Source organism: Brachycentrus maculatus, unplaced genomic scaffold (assembly GCF_059751285.1).
Source record: "Brachycentrus maculatus isolate JH-2025_06_01 unplaced genomic scaffold, ASM5975128v1 h1tg000138l, whole genome shotgun sequence".
NCBI classification, from domain to species: Eukaryota; Metazoa; Arthropoda; class Insecta; order Trichoptera; family Brachycentridae; genus Brachycentrus; species Brachycentrus maculatus.
Genome location: NW_028280891.1, coordinates 203,606 through 223,181, shown reverse-complemented (window position 1 = coordinate 223,181; position 19,576 = coordinate 203,606). Strand labels below are relative to the sequence as shown.

Sequence of the window (19,576 nt, the reverse complement as noted above, 5' to 3'; positions counted from 1 at the left end):
TATCAAACAACTACAGATTAGACAAATATTTAATAAATTATTTTTTTAAAGAATTAATTACAAAAAAGTCTTTAGACAATTATTATTTAATTCAAAATCAAAGTAGATTTTTATTTTATACTTCAATGTACTCTTGACTAGAGCAAAATATTATTTACTTGTGAAAATAACGCTACTAAAGTATTATATTTACTTTGAAGTCACGTGCGTGTTATTCTTTGACACATACACGTGTCAAAAGTTAGCACGAGTTCCCCGGTAGGCTAATTGTACACACACGTGTCTTCTGAAACTCACATGTATGTTTTACATGAAATATTTCAACAACAAATTAACATATCAGAAAATTTAGACTTCTCTAGAAATTGCTACAAAGAAATTTTTTCCTTTAAAATTCAAACCATTTCCACAATGATCATAGGAGGTTTTGAGAAAAAAATATAATAAATTTAAAAACCATTACTCGAAATTATTAATACTAAAAATTTATAATCCATTTTCAGTATTTCAAGATTAAAGGATTTATTTTAGTATTATTTAGTACCTACATTTGAGATTTTGATAATGTTAGTTAGAATAACTGCACCCGTTTCCCGAAAGATAAAATACTATTCGTTAGATTCTCAGTACAGTAAATAAATGAAAAACGTTTTCGAACTCTCAAATTCTTGCATTGTAATAATGCTAGGTAATGTTATGTAATATATGTTGTCGTGGGTAAAGTGAAATATACGACACAATCCATACAAAGCATATATTTTTAATAGAGAATATTATGTTAACCTAATTGTAAATACTATGTATCATGTCATTTATATTACATACATATGTTCCTTAGTTTTTCCTCTACATCCTTGCCTAAGCTTCCTTCATCCTTTGCCTTCCTTATTAACATCAATTTGTAATTTTCATATATATATATTTACTAAAAATTAGTTCCTTCATTAATACAAGAGTAAATTGAAATTTTGATTTTTTTTCTTTGTCATTTATACTTTATGTTCAAGCACTATCTTTGCTTTATATTTAATCAGCTTTATAAGTTGTCAAACGTTTTAATTAATATCACCAGTCTGTTTTTTATTGATTGGAAGATATTGCTTCTTGGCAATAAGCCCGCCAATATACATTTTTTTCTATACATGAAATTAAAATTAATAAATGTGATTATTGAATTTGAATTAAACGGCAGTACCCTATAAACCACGAAGATCAAATACGCATAGTCAAAAAAGTGAAAAATAATTTATATGGCATAAGATTAGATTCACAATATTTTGAGTGTGCCCAAATAAACTAACTGGTCAAATTATAAGCTTGAATAATAAAATGAAAATTTTATTTTCTGGCGTTTCTCATGTATGTGATCCAGGATTCGGACCTAACATAAAAATGAACGAGTTTCTGTTGAATAAAAAGCTTCTTTTATCTCACTAATAGATGTCTCTAGTAAAATTCTAGTGACTTGAAATGAAATGCACAATGAAATTATATCATATATACTTATATATATATATATATATATATATATATATATATATATATATGTATATATATATATATATATATATATATATATATATATATATATATATATTTATATATATATATATATATATATATATATATATATATATATATATATATATTATAAATATATATATATATACATATATATATATATATATATATATATATATATATATATATATATATATATATATATATATATATATATATACCATCCAAGAATTCGAGTAGTGTGGGTTGAATTGGTGAATGTTACACGTGTGTAAAGTGATCACTTAAACCAGCCTATGACGGTCGTAAGCCCCGTAAACGCCCAGACTTCCATATTCTTCTTCATCTTTGTTGGGATGTCATAAAAATTTAAGATTAGATTTTTTTAAATATGTTTTTTTACAACAATTGTAGAAATATAAAGAAAATTTGACGTTATTACAACTACCTAGACAACATATTATTACACGGAAACGATGTTATCTTTTGAAAAAAATATTCCCACAAAAGTTCTTATTTAGACTGATCGCTATCTCTAGTAACTAATTAAAAATATTCTCATAACAGTTAATCAAAAGAACATTTCAAAAAAAGCTTCTATGTCGATTGTTATGGTTTGTAAAAATAATTTAAAAAAAACATCTTTCTCTCATGACACGTATAAAAAATACTAAATATAAGTCATAATTGCGCGAATTATAAAATAATATTTTAAAAAAAAACTGTGTACATTATCTGAATGAGCGGCCAACGCAACGGCCAACGCAACGTTGGCAAACTTTCAAGAAGATACATAGAAAAAATATTACCCTAAATCAAATTTCATTAAAATTCTACTTTTAAAATCTCGTAATTTTTCTTTGCAAAGTTTTTGTTATGTTGTGCTGTATGAAGAACTTTGATATTAAAAGTGATGGAGTTAATAGTAGTATTCTTTAAACCCTTATCCGAACCCCAATGGTGCATAGGGCACTGCATCATTAAACGCAGTGTTATCTCGATCGAACACACGAAGGAAAGGTGATCAGCCTTACGCTTCAGGTACCAGTCCAGGGTAATTATGAAAAAATATTAGAATGAAAAAGTGACTGAATTTAACCCCCCTGGGATTCGAACCCGGAACTTCCAGAACGGTAGTCAAGCATGCTGACCATTACTAATATTAATAAATAATAGTATTAATGGTAGAATACAAATAAATATTTATTTACCATTGTCAAGTTTATGTAGAAATAATTAAATACAGATTTCAACACAAAACAATTATAAAAAATCCATTTTAACATTTTGTCCGTCTCGCTCGGCTACCGTACTAGAGGTCCAGGGTTCGATTTCCAGAGGGAGTGTATAATAAATGTAAGTGAATTTTTTCTTTTTATTTATTCAATATTACAATGGACTGGTACATGAAGCTGAGGACTGATCCCCTTTCCTTCTTGTTAACTATCAAGATAACACTGCGTTTTTATGATGCAGTGCCCTATGCACAACTGGGTGCGGATTTGACGAAGAAGAAGATACGGTGTTGGCAAATTTTATTAAAATAAAAATATGCTTGCTATTAAATTGAAGGCTTTTTCTTCCAGTTGATAATTATTAATATTATTATTATTACTATACTAATTATATAAATATGTATCTTTATTTTAAATTTGTTAATCCAATCGGGATGCCAATTGCCTTTTCTATTATTATAATTTAAAAACTGAATAGCCAAATCAAAATTAAAACTGAAATTCAGGCACGAAATTTCAATGAAAATCACAAATAACTGAAACTGTTAAATGAAATGAAAAACGGAAGCGTGCACTTTTTAATTTGTATTTCCGTTGCAACTGACGGGGGAACTTAGTCAACCATAATTGGGGAAGGTTTTTTTTGCACCATGCAACACTGAACCCGTCGGACCATCAATATTTAGAGCAAATATCAAAATGTTGCCAGAGGAACTGAAAATATTTTAGGGTAAATCAATGTTTACAGATTGTTTTGATAAATAAATTAAAATATAAATTGACAGCATTTTTAAACCCCTATTCGCACCAAATGGTGCATAGGGCACTGCATCGTAGCGACACAGTATTATATTGATCACTTTATGAATTTTTATCTTGATTTAACCACTTTCTCACTCAAACCACTTTCGTTTTTGATACTTTTCTCCAACCGGTTTCTACAAGCACCATATCATCTTAAGGGATGGATATGTACATATCTATCACTGAAGATGCCAAGGAGGTGGTTGAAACCGGTTAGAGAAAAGTCATAAATAATAAATCATAACAAAATCATAAATGAATGTAGTTAAAAACAAAGGCTTAGATTTATTTTGTAAAATTTTATAAAATGTGCCACAAAGAATTTGCAAAAGCATTCAGCAGGAAATTAAAATATGTAGTTCTAAACTTCATAAGACTGGACAGTTACAAAAATAGAAATTATAACTTTATTCATTTTTTTTATTAAAAAAGATAAAATTAAAACGAGAGTTAATTATCTTTACATCAAACATTCACATTAAGGATTAACTGCCAAATTACAATAAGTTTATGGTAGTTTCAAATTTACAGTTAATATTCAAAGTCCTCAACACTACCTTAAGAACAAAAGCTATCTTTATTCGTTAAAAAACTATGACGAATTAAAAGAAAGTTTAAAAAAATTAACTTATATTTCAAGGATTGGAGCGAAATCTATGTTTAGCAATAATAAATATGAATGGAAGGATATCAACAAAAATATTTTTACGTCAATATAAATACACTTTAAATATGGAATCAAATCACAGGCCTTTGATGTACTTATGGTGTTAACTTTGATATATTTTTAACCAATCATAATATAAATAAAAATCTTTCTACGTCTAATAAATTATTCAAATAAAATCAGCATTTTTTAAAGTAGATATCAACCGAACTACCCTCGATCCAATTTAATAAAATGGTATCGAAATACCGCTGAAATCAGACACCAAAAAATAATCAAGCACAAAACTTCGAAAATATCAGGCTGAAAAATAATTGCACTGATTTTCGGTTTTCATTTTCCAAATAGAATATATAAAAAATATTCATACACAAAAACGGTTTTTACAAAAATTATTCAATTAATTAATTGAATAGGCATTTTTTATATTTATTTCTTTATAAGTAGGTAATAAAGATTAGATTCTGGTTAAACACTGTTCTTATCATTCATCGTTCACTTTGTGTAATACCACTTTAAAAAAAATTAAGGCCGAGATCTCAAACGTTCAATTCCGCGCTCAATTTTTTAAAGAATTAACAAGTAGGTATATTTGACTTTTTTTGAAGGAATGTATAATTAAATAATATTTGTATGATTAAAAAAATCTTGTCATTCAAAGAATTTTTTTGTTGTGAAAAACATTTTTGTTTTCGAAGAAAAACTTATTTTTTCAATACAAAAACGGTATTTAAAAAAAAGGGGAAATAAGTATATGTATTTTTAGTATTTACAAAAATACTTCGATTTCATACTATTTCTGTGAGCCTAAGCAGCTCATTATAAGAAATAGTTATCGAATTATGGTAGAGTGGGTTCGAACCGAGACTCTGACTCAAATGAGTCCGCGACACTAACCATGGGACCACAACTCAACACAATTAATTAATACGTTTTTAAGCAAAAAAAACATTACGTCAAAATATTATCCGAATTTAAAGAAAATCAAGTTGCGATTTATTGTACGAGTATGTTGAGCCTTAACTCTTCCCACTCTGTAGGCCAGACATTCTGGCCCAATGATTTTAGTAGGCAACTCCGTGGGCCACAATGTCTGGCCCGGCGCAGGTATAACTTTAATCACTGAAATCTCCATCACCCAAGTATATTATACCAAAGAATATTTCAAATAAATACAGTTAATCTTAATTAACATGGTCATACGAATTTCCAGACAGAGTGTCCCAAAATCAGGGAACCAAAATATTTCTTTTAATGATAGAAAAACGTCGCATTTTTTGATCAGAGTAGCTGATCAGTTATGAGAAAAAATGGTCAGAGTGGAATAGGTTAAGTGGTATTACACACGTGAACGGTGAATTTTAACGAGAGTGTGAATTACCATACCACAAAGTAAATAATGTTTTTAGTAGGCAAAATATGTTTCTGGTATGTGTAAGAAATCCTAAAATGTTTAAGAAATTCTGAAATGATGGTCACTCACCAGCAAAGGGGACATCAGCAACGTACTCCTCGACGCAGTGGTCAGTGCTGGCGCTGCTGGAAGGGGAAGAGCATCTACCGAGGAGTCGAGGGTCTGTCTCCGTCTCCATGTCGCGTGACATCCTCTTGTATTCCTGATGAGTAAAGATTGTATCCATGATTTATTTTTTATCGTGTTTTAAATCGAACAATTTGTATCTGTAGTTCTCGAAACTAGTCGTGCTAGAAACTTAAAATTGGTTGAAAAAAGGTTTTTATTTTTATGTAAGCTGTACCCGGGTACGCATTCCTGTGGCTTAGTCTAGTGTAATGGGTACAAAAGGAAAAAGAAAGCTTATATTTTGTAAAATGTTTAATGTCACAATTAAAATCTGTGCAATAAAAATATCATCAAAAACATTGAAAATGCTAATTGGCAGCACCTGTCGAGAGGACGCGGTGAGCAATGTTTATGTTCAATAGATGGCACTGCCATTACGATAAAACTGTTTAAACAATTATCCGTCACAAGTGTATATAAAAACAGGCACGTATTCGAAAGAACAATTGTGTTAAAATTTCATGGCAATCATTGAATAATTTAAGATTTCATATTTTGAACAAACAAACATACACTCATATTTTTATTTACTTATGTATAAATAAATTGTGTACATAATTTAAAATTTACTTCCATTCGAACAATAATTATAAAAATAAAAATAAAATGGCATAAGTATCTTCCTGACAATCTGTTGCAAAATGCCAGTCATGAGAAACAAAAGTCCAGGAGGAAAGCGAAGTTTTAATGTTTTTAATGTAATAATTTTAATATTTTGTATGTACATATATTGTAGTTGTACAGGAGAAAGTGACCAACTAACGAAACGTAAAATATTCAGGAGGGCCATTCAAGTCACTTTTGCTTGGCAAGAAAATAAACATCAATGCAGTTCGTCATTTTAAAAAGCCAATATATTATACTTCCAAGTTTAAAAAATTGCTTTGGGATTTTTCAGGGCAATATCAAGCTAGTAAAATATCAAATAGACAATAATCACATTTTTGTAAAAAAAATGCACTTGGTCACTTTTTCCTGTATGACTACGATATGTATACATATATATTATTGTGTTTATATGTTATTATCGTCATTTTTTAAGACGATGAAAAAAGTAACAACAACAAGAATATTGAAAATATATTGATATTCCTACACAACTTCTCCATTAAAACAATTAAAATATTATAATAATAAATAATATTTAAAAAACATTTATATACGCTTACCTTATTAATATGTAAATATCCCACAAGCATAATTAAATCACTTTTCAAAGATGGCGTCACATTTTAATGTCAATTCACATTATCAATTTTAGTAAACAGAATCAGGCAAGGTTTAAAAGGCAACGTATTTAGTATTCCCACACATCACGGGTGGCGCCAAACCTTGCACCAACTGCAGATTATAAATGCAATTTTCGCTCATTGAATGGCATGCATAAATGCAGTTATTACACCCGATTCGCACCACCCATTGGTGCAATACAAGGCGACAGAGGAATAAACAAATAAAATGGCGCCTGGACAAGTGAACCGGCATTTTGTTGAGTCATTTAAGGCGTACTTAGTAACTTAACCCTAAAAAGAAAGTAGAAGTAGTTTTGGAGATTTATTCTTTATTTGTTTAATATGGTTACATTAAAAAAAAAACAATTTGATACAATTTCTATACATTTATACATATGGCTATCTTATAATTTTAGTTTCGCTGTCCCTCTCCAAAAAAGAGACTGAACTCTTGTGCTTAGAGAGAGACTTACACTCAAGGTTTATTGTTTTATTTGATTATTGGAAAAACGGACTTTTTCTTTTCTTTAATTTTTTTTAGACATTTACATCCAATGGGCATAATTTTTTTCTTAAGGATTTAGATATCTTGTTATCTTCTTTAGGAGGTTTATTGAAGTTTTTAATTCCTAAATATTTGAAATATTGTTGAACATGTTAAGTATTACATTAGTATATAGCCATATCCGCTCCCAACTGTCTCTAGGCATTTCATTCGACCGCCAGCTCATTGCATCCTCCCAATTCAGATCTGATTCCCGAAGTTCAGACGAGAGCTGCCGACGAATTGTCAGCAGTGGTCGTCCTGGGCGACGCGAACCTGATACCTTGTAAAAGAGGCAAACTTGAAGCGGCTCTCGGGAGGCATGCGGAGTGCATGGCCAAGCCAACTGAATCGCCTTATCTTGACGACAGTTGTGATCAAGATTTGCGTTTTGATCAAGATCAAGATTTGATCCTACGCCTTATCACTTAATTCCTGACAAAGTCAAACCAACGCACGCCTAAAATTCTTCGCAGACACCTATTCTCAAAGCTTAGTACACGGCTGCTCTGGGCCCTTGTAAGGTGCCATGTTTCACAGCCGTATAAGAGAACAGGAGCAATGCAGGCATTGTATGGGCGGTATTTGGTCTTCACCGAGTATAAATCCGATCTCCAGACAGCCTTCATACTGTTAAATCCAGACCCTGTGAGTCCTAATCGTACTCCCAGTTTCTATTGAAGGCTGCCATTTTCATTAGGTTATTATGTGAGTATATTTTGAATCCATTAAGTGATTCGGCAGTCACTTTGTGGTAATATCTGTTAATTTTTTAATAAAAATTGAGACCTAAAACGTGCTTATTCACTACGCGACCGGCTGTGCGAAAAGCTAGACGTGTTTTCAGAGCAAAATATTTTTAGAACATTCATTGGAATAAGATTTTTTTAGAATATATATTTAAAGAATATTTTTATCATTTTTTAACTCCTTGCTTTCAACGACTCTTTTCTTTTCAAAACCATGTATTTATTTATAAGAAAAACTTAAATTTTCAGTACAAAAACGATGTTTTCGACAACAACAAAAAAATACGTTGAACGTTACCTGGGTTAAAAGAAAATTTAGTTGTAGGCTATACATTATCCCGTTTTAAACGTCGGACGAAAAGTTCACTTTAGGGTTAATGCGGTTTTAAACGCTATTAGTCACTTTATAATGACTATACTTTAACTCGAACAATGACACTTTAAATTAAAAGAAAATAAAGGTTAAAAAAGTGTTACATGCAAAGAAATAAGTACGGCGGAAGATTTTTCTTGAATAAATATTATGTCCCGCTCATCTCATGCCAATATATACAAAATGCACAGCGGAAATTGGCAGGCAATTATTTAAATAATGTGTGTTTTAAAAAAGTGTCACGTAAGCGCCGAAGACCACACAAACTGGCGACTAAATATTGTTTATAAAGATCTGATTGATAACTCATCATTTAACACGGGTGTAATTTACAAAACAAATATTGTGTCATGATGTCAAGTACAAACATTATTTTTGATAAAATAAGTATTAAAAGAAAAAAATGTGTGTTTACTGTTACTTTGTGGCATATTTTGTAAACTTAATGTTCAAAATTTGCAACAATAAATCCAACAGAAACTGTTTAGATATTTGTTTTACTTTAGAATATATACAAATGCGTAAAAAGTATATATATATATATATATATATATATATATATATATATATATATATATATATATATATATATATATATATTTCTATTCGGAATCCACGGCAATATCCATGGTTGATTTGAGTTAGCTTAGTCAAGCAGAAATCCTTTTAAATGTGTACAAGATCCTTACCGAATTATTTTACATACTAGGAGACGCCGGAATGCACGATCTTAAAAATTATGATGTTATTTTTGGTGTGTCCAAATCCTTGTTCACAAAACTTGTGGTTGTCAACCATGGGTAGAATGGTGAATTTAAACATACCATCACGCCGCTTTTCCGCAGGGTTAGGCAGAGAGAAAAGAACGCCACACCACTATGTCTTTGCAAACATTCTTCGCTTCTCTTTCACATCAATACATCTCCTCACACCTAACACACTGTCCAAAATACTGATACTTTTACAAATCTATACGTTTATAAAACATGAAAAATCGGATACTTTTATAAATCATGACGTCAGATCCGGTATTTCTCGCTACAGTACCAAAAGCCAAAATATGAAGACAATATATTTTCGTAACCAAAGGGTAAATATCAGCCATTTAGAGTGCGCTTCCACTGCGCTCGTCTCGTCTCGTCTGACGTCTGACGACCGACGCCGCGGCGGAGGATGCGCCTAGCGGTAGGCAGTCGGCTTCACGCTTGGCTAGTATATCACGAGGGCGGATAATGAAAGATGCCAGACAGACTGCGGAGTGTCTGAGAGTCTCTATGCACGGCGACTAGGTAAACAACTTCGGCGTGATTACATTTGTACCTGCGTTTTGCTTCGTTCCGAACACCGATCAAATGGACTGGACACATCGATCAAATGGATAATCCCTTTAAAAAAATATATCAGTACTTGAACGTTTTATTATTTTTTTTGCCATCATCATCCTTTCATTATTATAATTATCCAAGTCTTTATAAGCGCACTATTTTACGAAAATATATGAATTATCCAAATTTATTATTATTACTAACAGTACTCATTCACTATTCGGCAACGCTAGAAGCCGCACGTCATTTCATGCACTATTTTTTTGGAATACATTCGTTCGAATCCGCATCCACGGTTATCCGCACCCCAATGGTGCATAGGGCACTGCATCATATAAACGCAGTGTTATCTTGATCGTTAACACACGAAGGAAAGGTGATCAGCCCTCCACTTCAGGTACCAGTCCAGGGTAAGTTGAATAAATATTAAAATGAAAAAATCACTTATATTTATTAGACACCCCTCTGGGAATCGAACCCGGGACCTCCAGAACGGTAGCCGAGCATGCTGACCATTACACTACGGAGGCGGAATACATACTGTATATATTTTTTTGTTTTTAAGAATACACATTGAAAAAATATTTTAATATATTTTTTTTACTCCTTGCCTTCCGATAACTCTTTTCTTTTCAAAACCATATATTTATTTCGAAGAAAACTTATTTTTTCAATACGAAAACGGCGTTTGAAGAATAATATTCAATTAAGTAAAATGTTACCTGGATTTAGAGAAAATTAAGTTGCGACTTAACGAATGAATGCTGGGCCTTAATAAAATGAATAAAAGTTTATTTGTTTTGTATTGTATTAAAAACGGATTATATAATACATCTTGGATAACTTTATACAGATTAATGACAAAAAATAAAAATACGATAATATGAATTAATGTGGTGTTATAAAAAATTATATCACTATTTAAAGTAAATAGCGGTGGTATTTTAAAACATTTTGAGTGTGTCCAAATACTTGTTCACAAAATCTGGATTATCTCCAATTACAGGAGTTATTTTCATATTATTATGGATATGAATATGGAAGTCTGGGCATTTACGGGGCTGACGACCGTCATAGGCTGGTTTAAATGATCACTTTACACACGTGTAACATTCACCAATTCTACCCAACAATTTACATCTCACCAACAGATGTCTCTAGTGAAGTTCTAGTGATTCAACAACAAGGTTTCAAAATTGGTTCATATATACAGAACTTCCAAGAATTTGAGTAGTGTGGTTGTCAATAATGGGTAGAATTGTTGAATGTTACACGTGTGTAAAGTGATCACTTAAACCAGCCTATGACGGTCGTCAGCCCCGTAAATGCCCAGACTTCAATATTCTTCTTCATCTTTGATGAGATGACAAAAAATAACGTGGTATTTTAACATATAAATCTTAAAATAAGTATTGATAGATTTTACTACGAAGGGACTACCGAATCAATTCATAGAATAATCACTTTTATTTTTTTTTACAAAAATGTTAATAATTTTAGTAAACCAACTACCTAACCATCACATAACGCTTCCCCCGTAGGGGTAGGCAGAGAGAATAGAATGCCACAACTCTGTCTTTAAAAACATTCTTCGCCACTTCCACATTCATGCACCTCCTCATACATATCCGCCGATTATTATTCCGACTCCTGACCTGACCACTTTCAAGAATTTGAAATACTTGATCATGCCAAGTTTTCTTCGGCCTTTCTCTGGTTCTATAACCAATCATATTCACCTCATTAATTTGATGAGAAGGAAACATCGAAAAATTATATTATTTTGACAAATGTCTAGTTTACAGGATAACATAAATAAAAAAGATACTTACTTTTGACCCTTTGCAGACCGGCCATTATATACAAACACAAAATAAAATAAATAGGGAGTAATTACAACAAAGGTATTTACACGAAGGGGTTGATAGAAATGAAAAACAAATAAAACGTTAAAAAATATTTACTAAGAAATAATGGTAACTTTAAATTAAATCAATACATTCAATTAAAACAATATGCAACATTTAATAAAAATAAATCCATGCATTAAATGCCGAAAAGAATTTTGTACATAGACAATTTTAAACACATAACATAATTAAGTATTTGGTCATTAAAACTAACTAATTAAATAAAATATAGAGGTATTGGATGCAAAATTAGAATTCTCCCCTTAAATATTTTTACCGAAAAAAGTCTACAAATTAATATTTAATAATAATAATAATAATAAAACCCTTATCCGAACCCAAATGGTGCATAGGGCACTGCGTCATATAACGCAGTGTTATCTTGATCGTTTTTACACATGAAGGAAAGGTGATCAGCCCTCCGCTTCAGGTACCAGTCCAGGGTAACATTGAATAAATATTACAGTGGAAAATCACTTATATTTATTTGAACCCCCCTGGGGATCGAATCCGGGACCTACAGAACGGTAGCCGAGCGTGCTGACCATTACACTACGGAGGCAGACAATTAATATTTAAAGATTTAAATTTTAAATCCATTTTTTCAGTTATTCGTAAACTTTTTTAAATCGCATTTGTTAAGCAGAAAATTACAATAAATTGATTTTGATTCTTCATCGACTCATTTTTGATTTTGGTGGATAATTATAAGTTTGCTTCCAATACCCTTAAGATATGTATATTATATACAATTATTGTAAGCAACAACACATATTATATAAGTAGCAGTTGAGTTTTTTTCTTAAAATCTATAAAAATATATCGACAGCTTTAATGCGTTTTTTTTTCTTCAAAGCAATGAACACTTAGGTTGTATTATAATGTGGTGTAAACATGCTAATCACTGCACTGTTTTAATGGATTATTGTATATTTAAATCGCATATAGGGGAACCCCGATATAACAAACCTCAATATTACGAATTCCTGAATGTATTTTTTTTTAAATACTCTTGAACTAGACAGAGATTAATACATAACTAAAATAATATAAAAGTGTGTATGGTAAACGAACCTCGATGTAACAAAGAAGGCGAGATTAAGATTACATATTTATACATAATTTTTTTTATTATATTTTTCATATCTTACATTTTTGTAAATTACATTTTTTTATATCTCAACATGATGAAGAGGAATATTGGTATGAGAATGTACGAGGTTTGCGACCTGTCATTGGCTGCTTAAAGTGATCATTGATAAAAAAAAATATGCACATGTAAACTCAGTATGTAACAATATGTATACAATATGATGTATAAAATATTAATATGTAAATAAAGCTGTGCACATACAAAAGTATGTATATATTTAAATTACGCTATGTTAATTGTATTATTTCTAATGCCACACGTAATAATCGTTGAAAATGAGGTTGAATATCATAGAATTCGTTATATGAATCTCCAAAAATATGAGAGTTAACCTCAATATTACGGGTTTTAACCATCCAAAGCTCATTATAAGAAATCAGAATAGACATATGGAATTTTATCAAAACCCCTTGAGATTCGTTACATCGAGGTTCCACTGTATAAATAATATTACAAAATAGTATATATAAATGGAATTGATACAGCATGCTTTTGGGCCGTCGATATATTTATAAAAGGAGTGAGCAAAATCAGAGACATGCCAATTGAAAAATGTAAAAAAATTGTGCCATCTACAAAATTTAAAATATTCTATTGTGCAATAGTAATTTGAAGAAAAATGCTATACTAAAAAAAATATCGTCTTTTTAGATCAAAACTTCCTTAGACAGAAACAACTATGTAAAATATAATGAATTTTTTTAAAAAAATATTATTTTATTAATAACACAGATATTAATTTTAACCTTATTTCGATTTTAAGATGAAATTGAACAAAAGAGGTATCTTTTTGAAATAGTCCACTTCATATATATATTTTTTTACTTTATTAATACAAACCTTGAAGTAGAGTCTAAGCCTCTACAAAATAAGATGGAAGTCTGAGCATCCCAGGGCTTATGACCTGGCATTTGGCTTCAGTGTAATGAGTAGTGTAGTTTAGGACTAGGACAGTTTTGATCCAAAGGAGTTTATATATATATATATATATATATATATATATATATATATATAAATACTTATATGTAAAACGATATGTATTCACATCGGAATGTACAGAATATTGACAATAAATTTGCATATAAATTGTTAAGTAATAGTTTCCATATTTTAGTAATTAAATATAAATATGAAAAAAATACTAAATAACATTATTAATTAGTTTCATAATAAAGAGTTTAAAAATTTACCATTTTTCAAATACATCAATAACAATAACGAAACAATAAAAAAAATTAACATTTAAGAATGGTAAATTTATAAAGACTTAGAATAGTTTTATTTACTCAATTAATAAATTCATTTTATATATTTAAAACCTTATAAATTTATATTAAATACTTTAAACCCACAAAACCCGATATATTTAATATTTAAAAACATATTTTTTTGTTGTTGTAGCAGTCTGATTTTTCTTATATATTGTTTTCAAAGCACAGGAAACTTTTTCTAGAATTTTCCTATTGCACACATGAAACAATAGATATACACAGCTTTTTGACAGAGACAAAGAAGTTGTCAAAAAGAAAATATGGAAGACAATAAGGTTGGTTTGAGTCAAATTATTTATTTTTATATTTTGGGAGCTATATACGTCTTTGTGAAAATCCCATTCACATGGGACTTTGAAGCGCCATCTTTTGAATTTTCCATGAAGTCAAATGGCAGAGATCTGTATCAATCTATGACATTATTCAGAATTATTTCAACTCAAGAAATATTTTTTAAAATTTTTTTATCAACAATTTCGATTGAGTTTTTAATGACAATATTTTGAGTATGTCTTCGTAGTGTCGTTTTTATCGACAACAGTTTGAGTATGTAAACAGAATGCTTTAGGACATACTCAAAAATTTAATAACAGATTTAGTTTCTGGAAAAAAAAGAACTTTTGATCTTAATTAAAAAAGATATTAAATTTAAGGGTAAAAATATTTTTACCTTCAAATTAAAAAAATATATAAACATATTTAATGTTGCATTAAGTTACATATTTTTATAAGTACCATTGTAAAGATTGTGATATCACAAATTGATATTTTTTACGTGGCTATAAAACTCAGTGTCTGCCTCCGTAGGTCAGCACGCTCAGCTATCGTGCTGGAGGTCCCGGGTTCGATTCCCAGGGAGGGTCAAATAAATATAAGTGATTTTTTCACTCTAATATTTATTCAATATTACCCTCGACTGGTATCTGAAGCGGAGGGCTGATCACCTTTCCTTCATGTTAATGATCAAGATAACAGTGCGTTTATATGATGCAGTGCCCTATGCACCATTGGGGTGCGGATAAGGGTTTGAATGAATGAATGAAAAATAAAACTCAAATAGTTTTTTTCATTAAATAAATTGAATCGAAAGAATGTAGGAAAAGAAAAGAAAATAATTAAAATATTTACAAACTTTATTAAAATTTCATGCTTTGGTAAAAAAAAAATGTTTTGATGGATGGGAGGATTCCAAATAGGTCACATGCTGAATTAAAATAAAAACAATTTAATAAAAATATTTAAAATTCATTAAAATCATTAAAATTAATATTGAAAAGGTGTATATAGTATTCTAATTAACGATATGTATTGAAAAATATTCTTTAAAATTATTTACGTAATTTTTACACAAAAATTTACAATAACCCAAAGTATTGTCCATTGTTTTGATGCGGAACTGATCAAAACTTACACGAAGGCAAGGTGATCAGTCTTATACTTCAGGTGCAAAAAATTAAGAGTAACATCAAATAATTCAACATTTTTAAGTTGACCCAGCCAGGAGTCAAACCCTAGGCATCATATACGATAGCCAAAAGAAGGTGGATATAGTCAATTTTCTTAGCCATATATTTTCTACTCAATAAGAATCTTTTAAAGATAAAATATTTGTATCATTTGAAAAACTGAGCAATTTATTATACCGACTTGAATGTTGCCAAAAAAAAAATATATATATATATATAAATAAAAATTTTAACGTAAATAAATGTTTAAGTTTTGTACTGACATTTCTTAGTGAAACTGCATTTTATATAATAAAATAATAAATATTTATTTTTTTCCATTTTCCTTTAATTTTACCAATGACCATGTTTCGTCGTTACCGATATCATCAGACTGGTGGGAGGCTATACAAAATTCTATGTTTATATACTTAAATTGATGTTGTCATTTTTTTTTCTATAAAATCATAGGTTTAAATCCCTGACTTGTTGTGTATATAGCATATAATTTTGTCTAGGCTCCCATTAGTCTGATGATGTCGGTAACGACGAAACCCGGTCACTGGTCAAATAAAATAAAAGTAGAAAAACACTTTACAGTAGTCATTTTATTATATGTTCATAAATGTAGTTAAAATAATTAAAACTGTGCTACATAAATTTAAAATTGGCAAATCAATCAAAAAAATAAAAAATTAAAGAATTAAAAAAAAATCCTTAACTTCAAAGAAAATAATAGTTATCTAAAAACAGAAGCCAATCCAGTTGTCAAAACAACAGAAAATAACACCAAACTCTTTAAATGAAATACAAACAATAATGTACAAAAGCCAATACATTGTGCAGTCTGCCAATCAAAATACCATGTTCGCCTCCTCTTCGATACTGACCTGACTCAGAGGACGCATCCTCTCGTGAATGCTCATCTCGGCGTGCTTCGCAGACGGCGGTGGGTGATCCGGTGTGGGCGGCTGATCATAGTGAGTGGGAGACAGAGGAGTCTGAATCGTTGGCCTGTTCTTGCAAGTCCTCGATTCAACATCGCTAGGCGTGTAAGACCCGACATCGTCCAAGAGGCTTTCAAGCGACGATCTTTCTTGCGAAGAGTTATATCTCTTGGTGATGATCAGCTCTCCGTCTGCCCCAGCGTTGTTCAATTCTTTGGGTTGGTAGTTTTCGTATTGATTCGTGGGGTTTCTTCTTAGTTTTCTCCTCGGGTTTTGTTCCTTGATCACGACGTTCTCGTACATCGTGCTGATGGCTATAGGTTGTTCTTTCCTGCTAGCCAAAAGGGCCAGCGACGGACGAGGTTGGGGAATGGGTCGCGCTCGGGGCGAGGTCTTCAAATCATTGTCCACGTATTGGTCTACCGATCGACCGTGGCGCAGTCCCGTGTGCTTTGAACCAGGAGCCTATTAAACGAAAGAAAACAAGAGTTGTTCTTAAAATAAAATTAAATGGATAAAAAATAAGAGTATTCAAGAACCAAAAACCAAGAACTAAGAACTGGTATAGTCTGATAAGCCATAGAGTGGCAGGAAGAGGCTGATGAAGAGCTTCAACCTCATCATAAAACTGCTTGTGGATCATAGATTACGGTTGGCATGTGGCAGCACTGGAAAACAGTGTTGCAAATGCAACCTTCAGCGAGCTGATCTACTCACATCATCTCTCCAGTATTATTTATGTTTTGAAGCATTTTTATTCCTTTGATATTTTATATCACTTTATTTTTTGTAAACAAAAGTAAAGTATATACCCACCCACTCCAATGCTCCGCACCCCAATGGTGCATAGAGCACTGCATCATAAAAATGCAGCGAGTGTTTTTGCCTAGAATTTTCACTCATGAATTACATGAAATCCATGAGTAAATCCACTCACGAGTAGGCATAGGCTATGAAACTTATAAAGTTGAAGCCTGAGTAGGGACATGATAAGCGGTATTGCATAAGCCGTAGCTAGATTTCACAGTCACTTGGATGTTAGGTAATTCAAATAACATAAAAATGCAGTGTTATCTTGATCGTTAACACATAAAGGAAATGTGATCAGTCCTCCGCTGCGGGTACCAGACTAGGGTAATATTGAATAAATATTAGAGTGAACCATTTATATTTATTTGACCCCACCCTCTGGGAATCGAACTTGGGACCTCCAGTACGGTATCCTAGCGTGCTGACCATTACAATTAGGAGAAGGAGATGAATATTTTTTGCTGGCTTACCTGAAAGTCGTCTAGGTCATCCTGACTCCTGGTCTGCTGGTACCTGGCCAACTGGCCTGGGGGCTGTGCGGACCCCTGGGGGAAGGCCAGGGGAGGGAGGAGGTGGGTCGGGGACACTGACAGGTTGCGCCGGGGGGGCTTCTTCGGCGGGGTGGGCTGCAAAAAAAAAAAAAACAGTCTATAAACACATCGTTAAAAAACATTTTGAGTGATTTTACACATTCGTAACAATATAACATTATAAAGTGGCAAACGATATAATAAAGTTTCATTTATTTATTCGGCAGTCACTTTGTGGTAAAATCTATCCATTTAATTAATGTTTTACTCAGTAAATACCACTATTTCTTAAAATCTACTGTGACACAGTGAACTCTAAAATTTAGAATTAGCTCCACATGCGGTGTTTGAAAATGATGCGGAATGCATCGAAACACGTGTCACAGTAGATTTTAAGAAATAGTGGTATTTGCTAAGTAAAACATTAATTAAAAATGAATATGATAAAGTGGTAAAAACAAATGATTTACTTATAATTCAACCATAAAGTAAATGCTGAATACTTATATAAATTACATTTTATGCAAGTACTGTCGAATGAATTGATGAATCTGCCGTTACGTATTAATTTGGCTGTGTCGGAAACGTTCAAAAATTGACACTCTTAGTATGTCAATAATTATCCTAAGAGATGTCGCGGCATCTGCCATAACACTGCCAAAGATACTTGACCTCGTCCAGTAAAGAACATACATGAAAAAGAATATGGAAGTCTGGGTATTTATGTACAGGGCTATGAAAGGCCGCAATCCCTGAAATTGAGATTGAGTTGAGATGTCAAAAATGGCTAAAAGTTGCCAAATAATAAAGCTCGATTCAAATATCAAAATGTAAAAATAACTCCCAAGTGGGGAAAACTCAGATTTGTGAACAAGTATTTTGACACACTCCAAATGTTGTGAGTATAAACTAAGTGTTGACACGTCAATTTTGTATGGCTAGCTTGAAAACTGTTAACGCGGCTGTGGCGGTAAATTATTCTAATAATCCTTGTCTCATATGTAAACACAAAGTTTTATTCCGAGAAATCGCGGGGTTTATTCCGACTTGAGCGGGCGGCATTGAACTTGGCTGACTTAACAGCGTACAGAAATAAAACTCAAACGGTCCCGAGTCACGCACCAAACAACTTGTTGCTCCACGCGACACTCCTTGCCGCTACAGATTATCTGTTATAATGCGACATATTACGAGAGAAAGGAGGGTTTGTAATAACGTCGGTCAAAAAATTAAAAATGACAAAAAGAATAACCCACAAAGCCTTTTAAAGACTTTGTGGGTTATTCTTTATCCGTTATTCGCCTTTAGAGGCTTATCTGCAGGCAGGATAAAGAAGCTAAAAGGTAAAGGTTGCCGGTTTGTGGTCCCGTGGTTAGTGTCGCAGACTCGTAAGTCAGAGTTTCTCAGTTCGAACCCACTCTACCACAATTTGACATCTTTTTTTTTATCATGAGCCGCTTAGGCTCACAAAATAGTAT

At 31.5% G+C, this 19,576-nt stretch overlaps 1 protein-coding gene across 5 annotated transcripts in view; it reads right to left on the bottom strand.

Moving 5' to 3' along the window:
• LOC148309142 (uncharacterized) overlaps nucleotides 1-19,576 on the bottom strand; it is a 147,994-nt gene that overhangs the window by 87,940 nt on the left and 40,478 nt on the right. For 4 of the 5 annotated variants that reach the window (XM_088260555.1, XM_088260556.1, XM_088260557.1 and 1 more), the window contains exons 9-11: nucleotides 18,039-18,194; nucleotides 16,702-17,223; nucleotides 5,711-5,843 (exon numbers count right to left, since the gene is read on the bottom strand). In XM_088260555.1, coding sequence (XP_088116681.1) covers nucleotides 5,711-5,843; nucleotides 16,702-17,223; nucleotides 18,039-18,194 — 811 coding nt within the window. Of the gene's footprint in view, nucleotides 1-5,710; nucleotides 5,844-14,840; nucleotides 14,969-16,701; nucleotides 17,224-18,038; nucleotides 18,195-19,576 lie in introns of those variants that run through there. The other variant, XM_088260558.1, reaches the window with a different exon arrangement.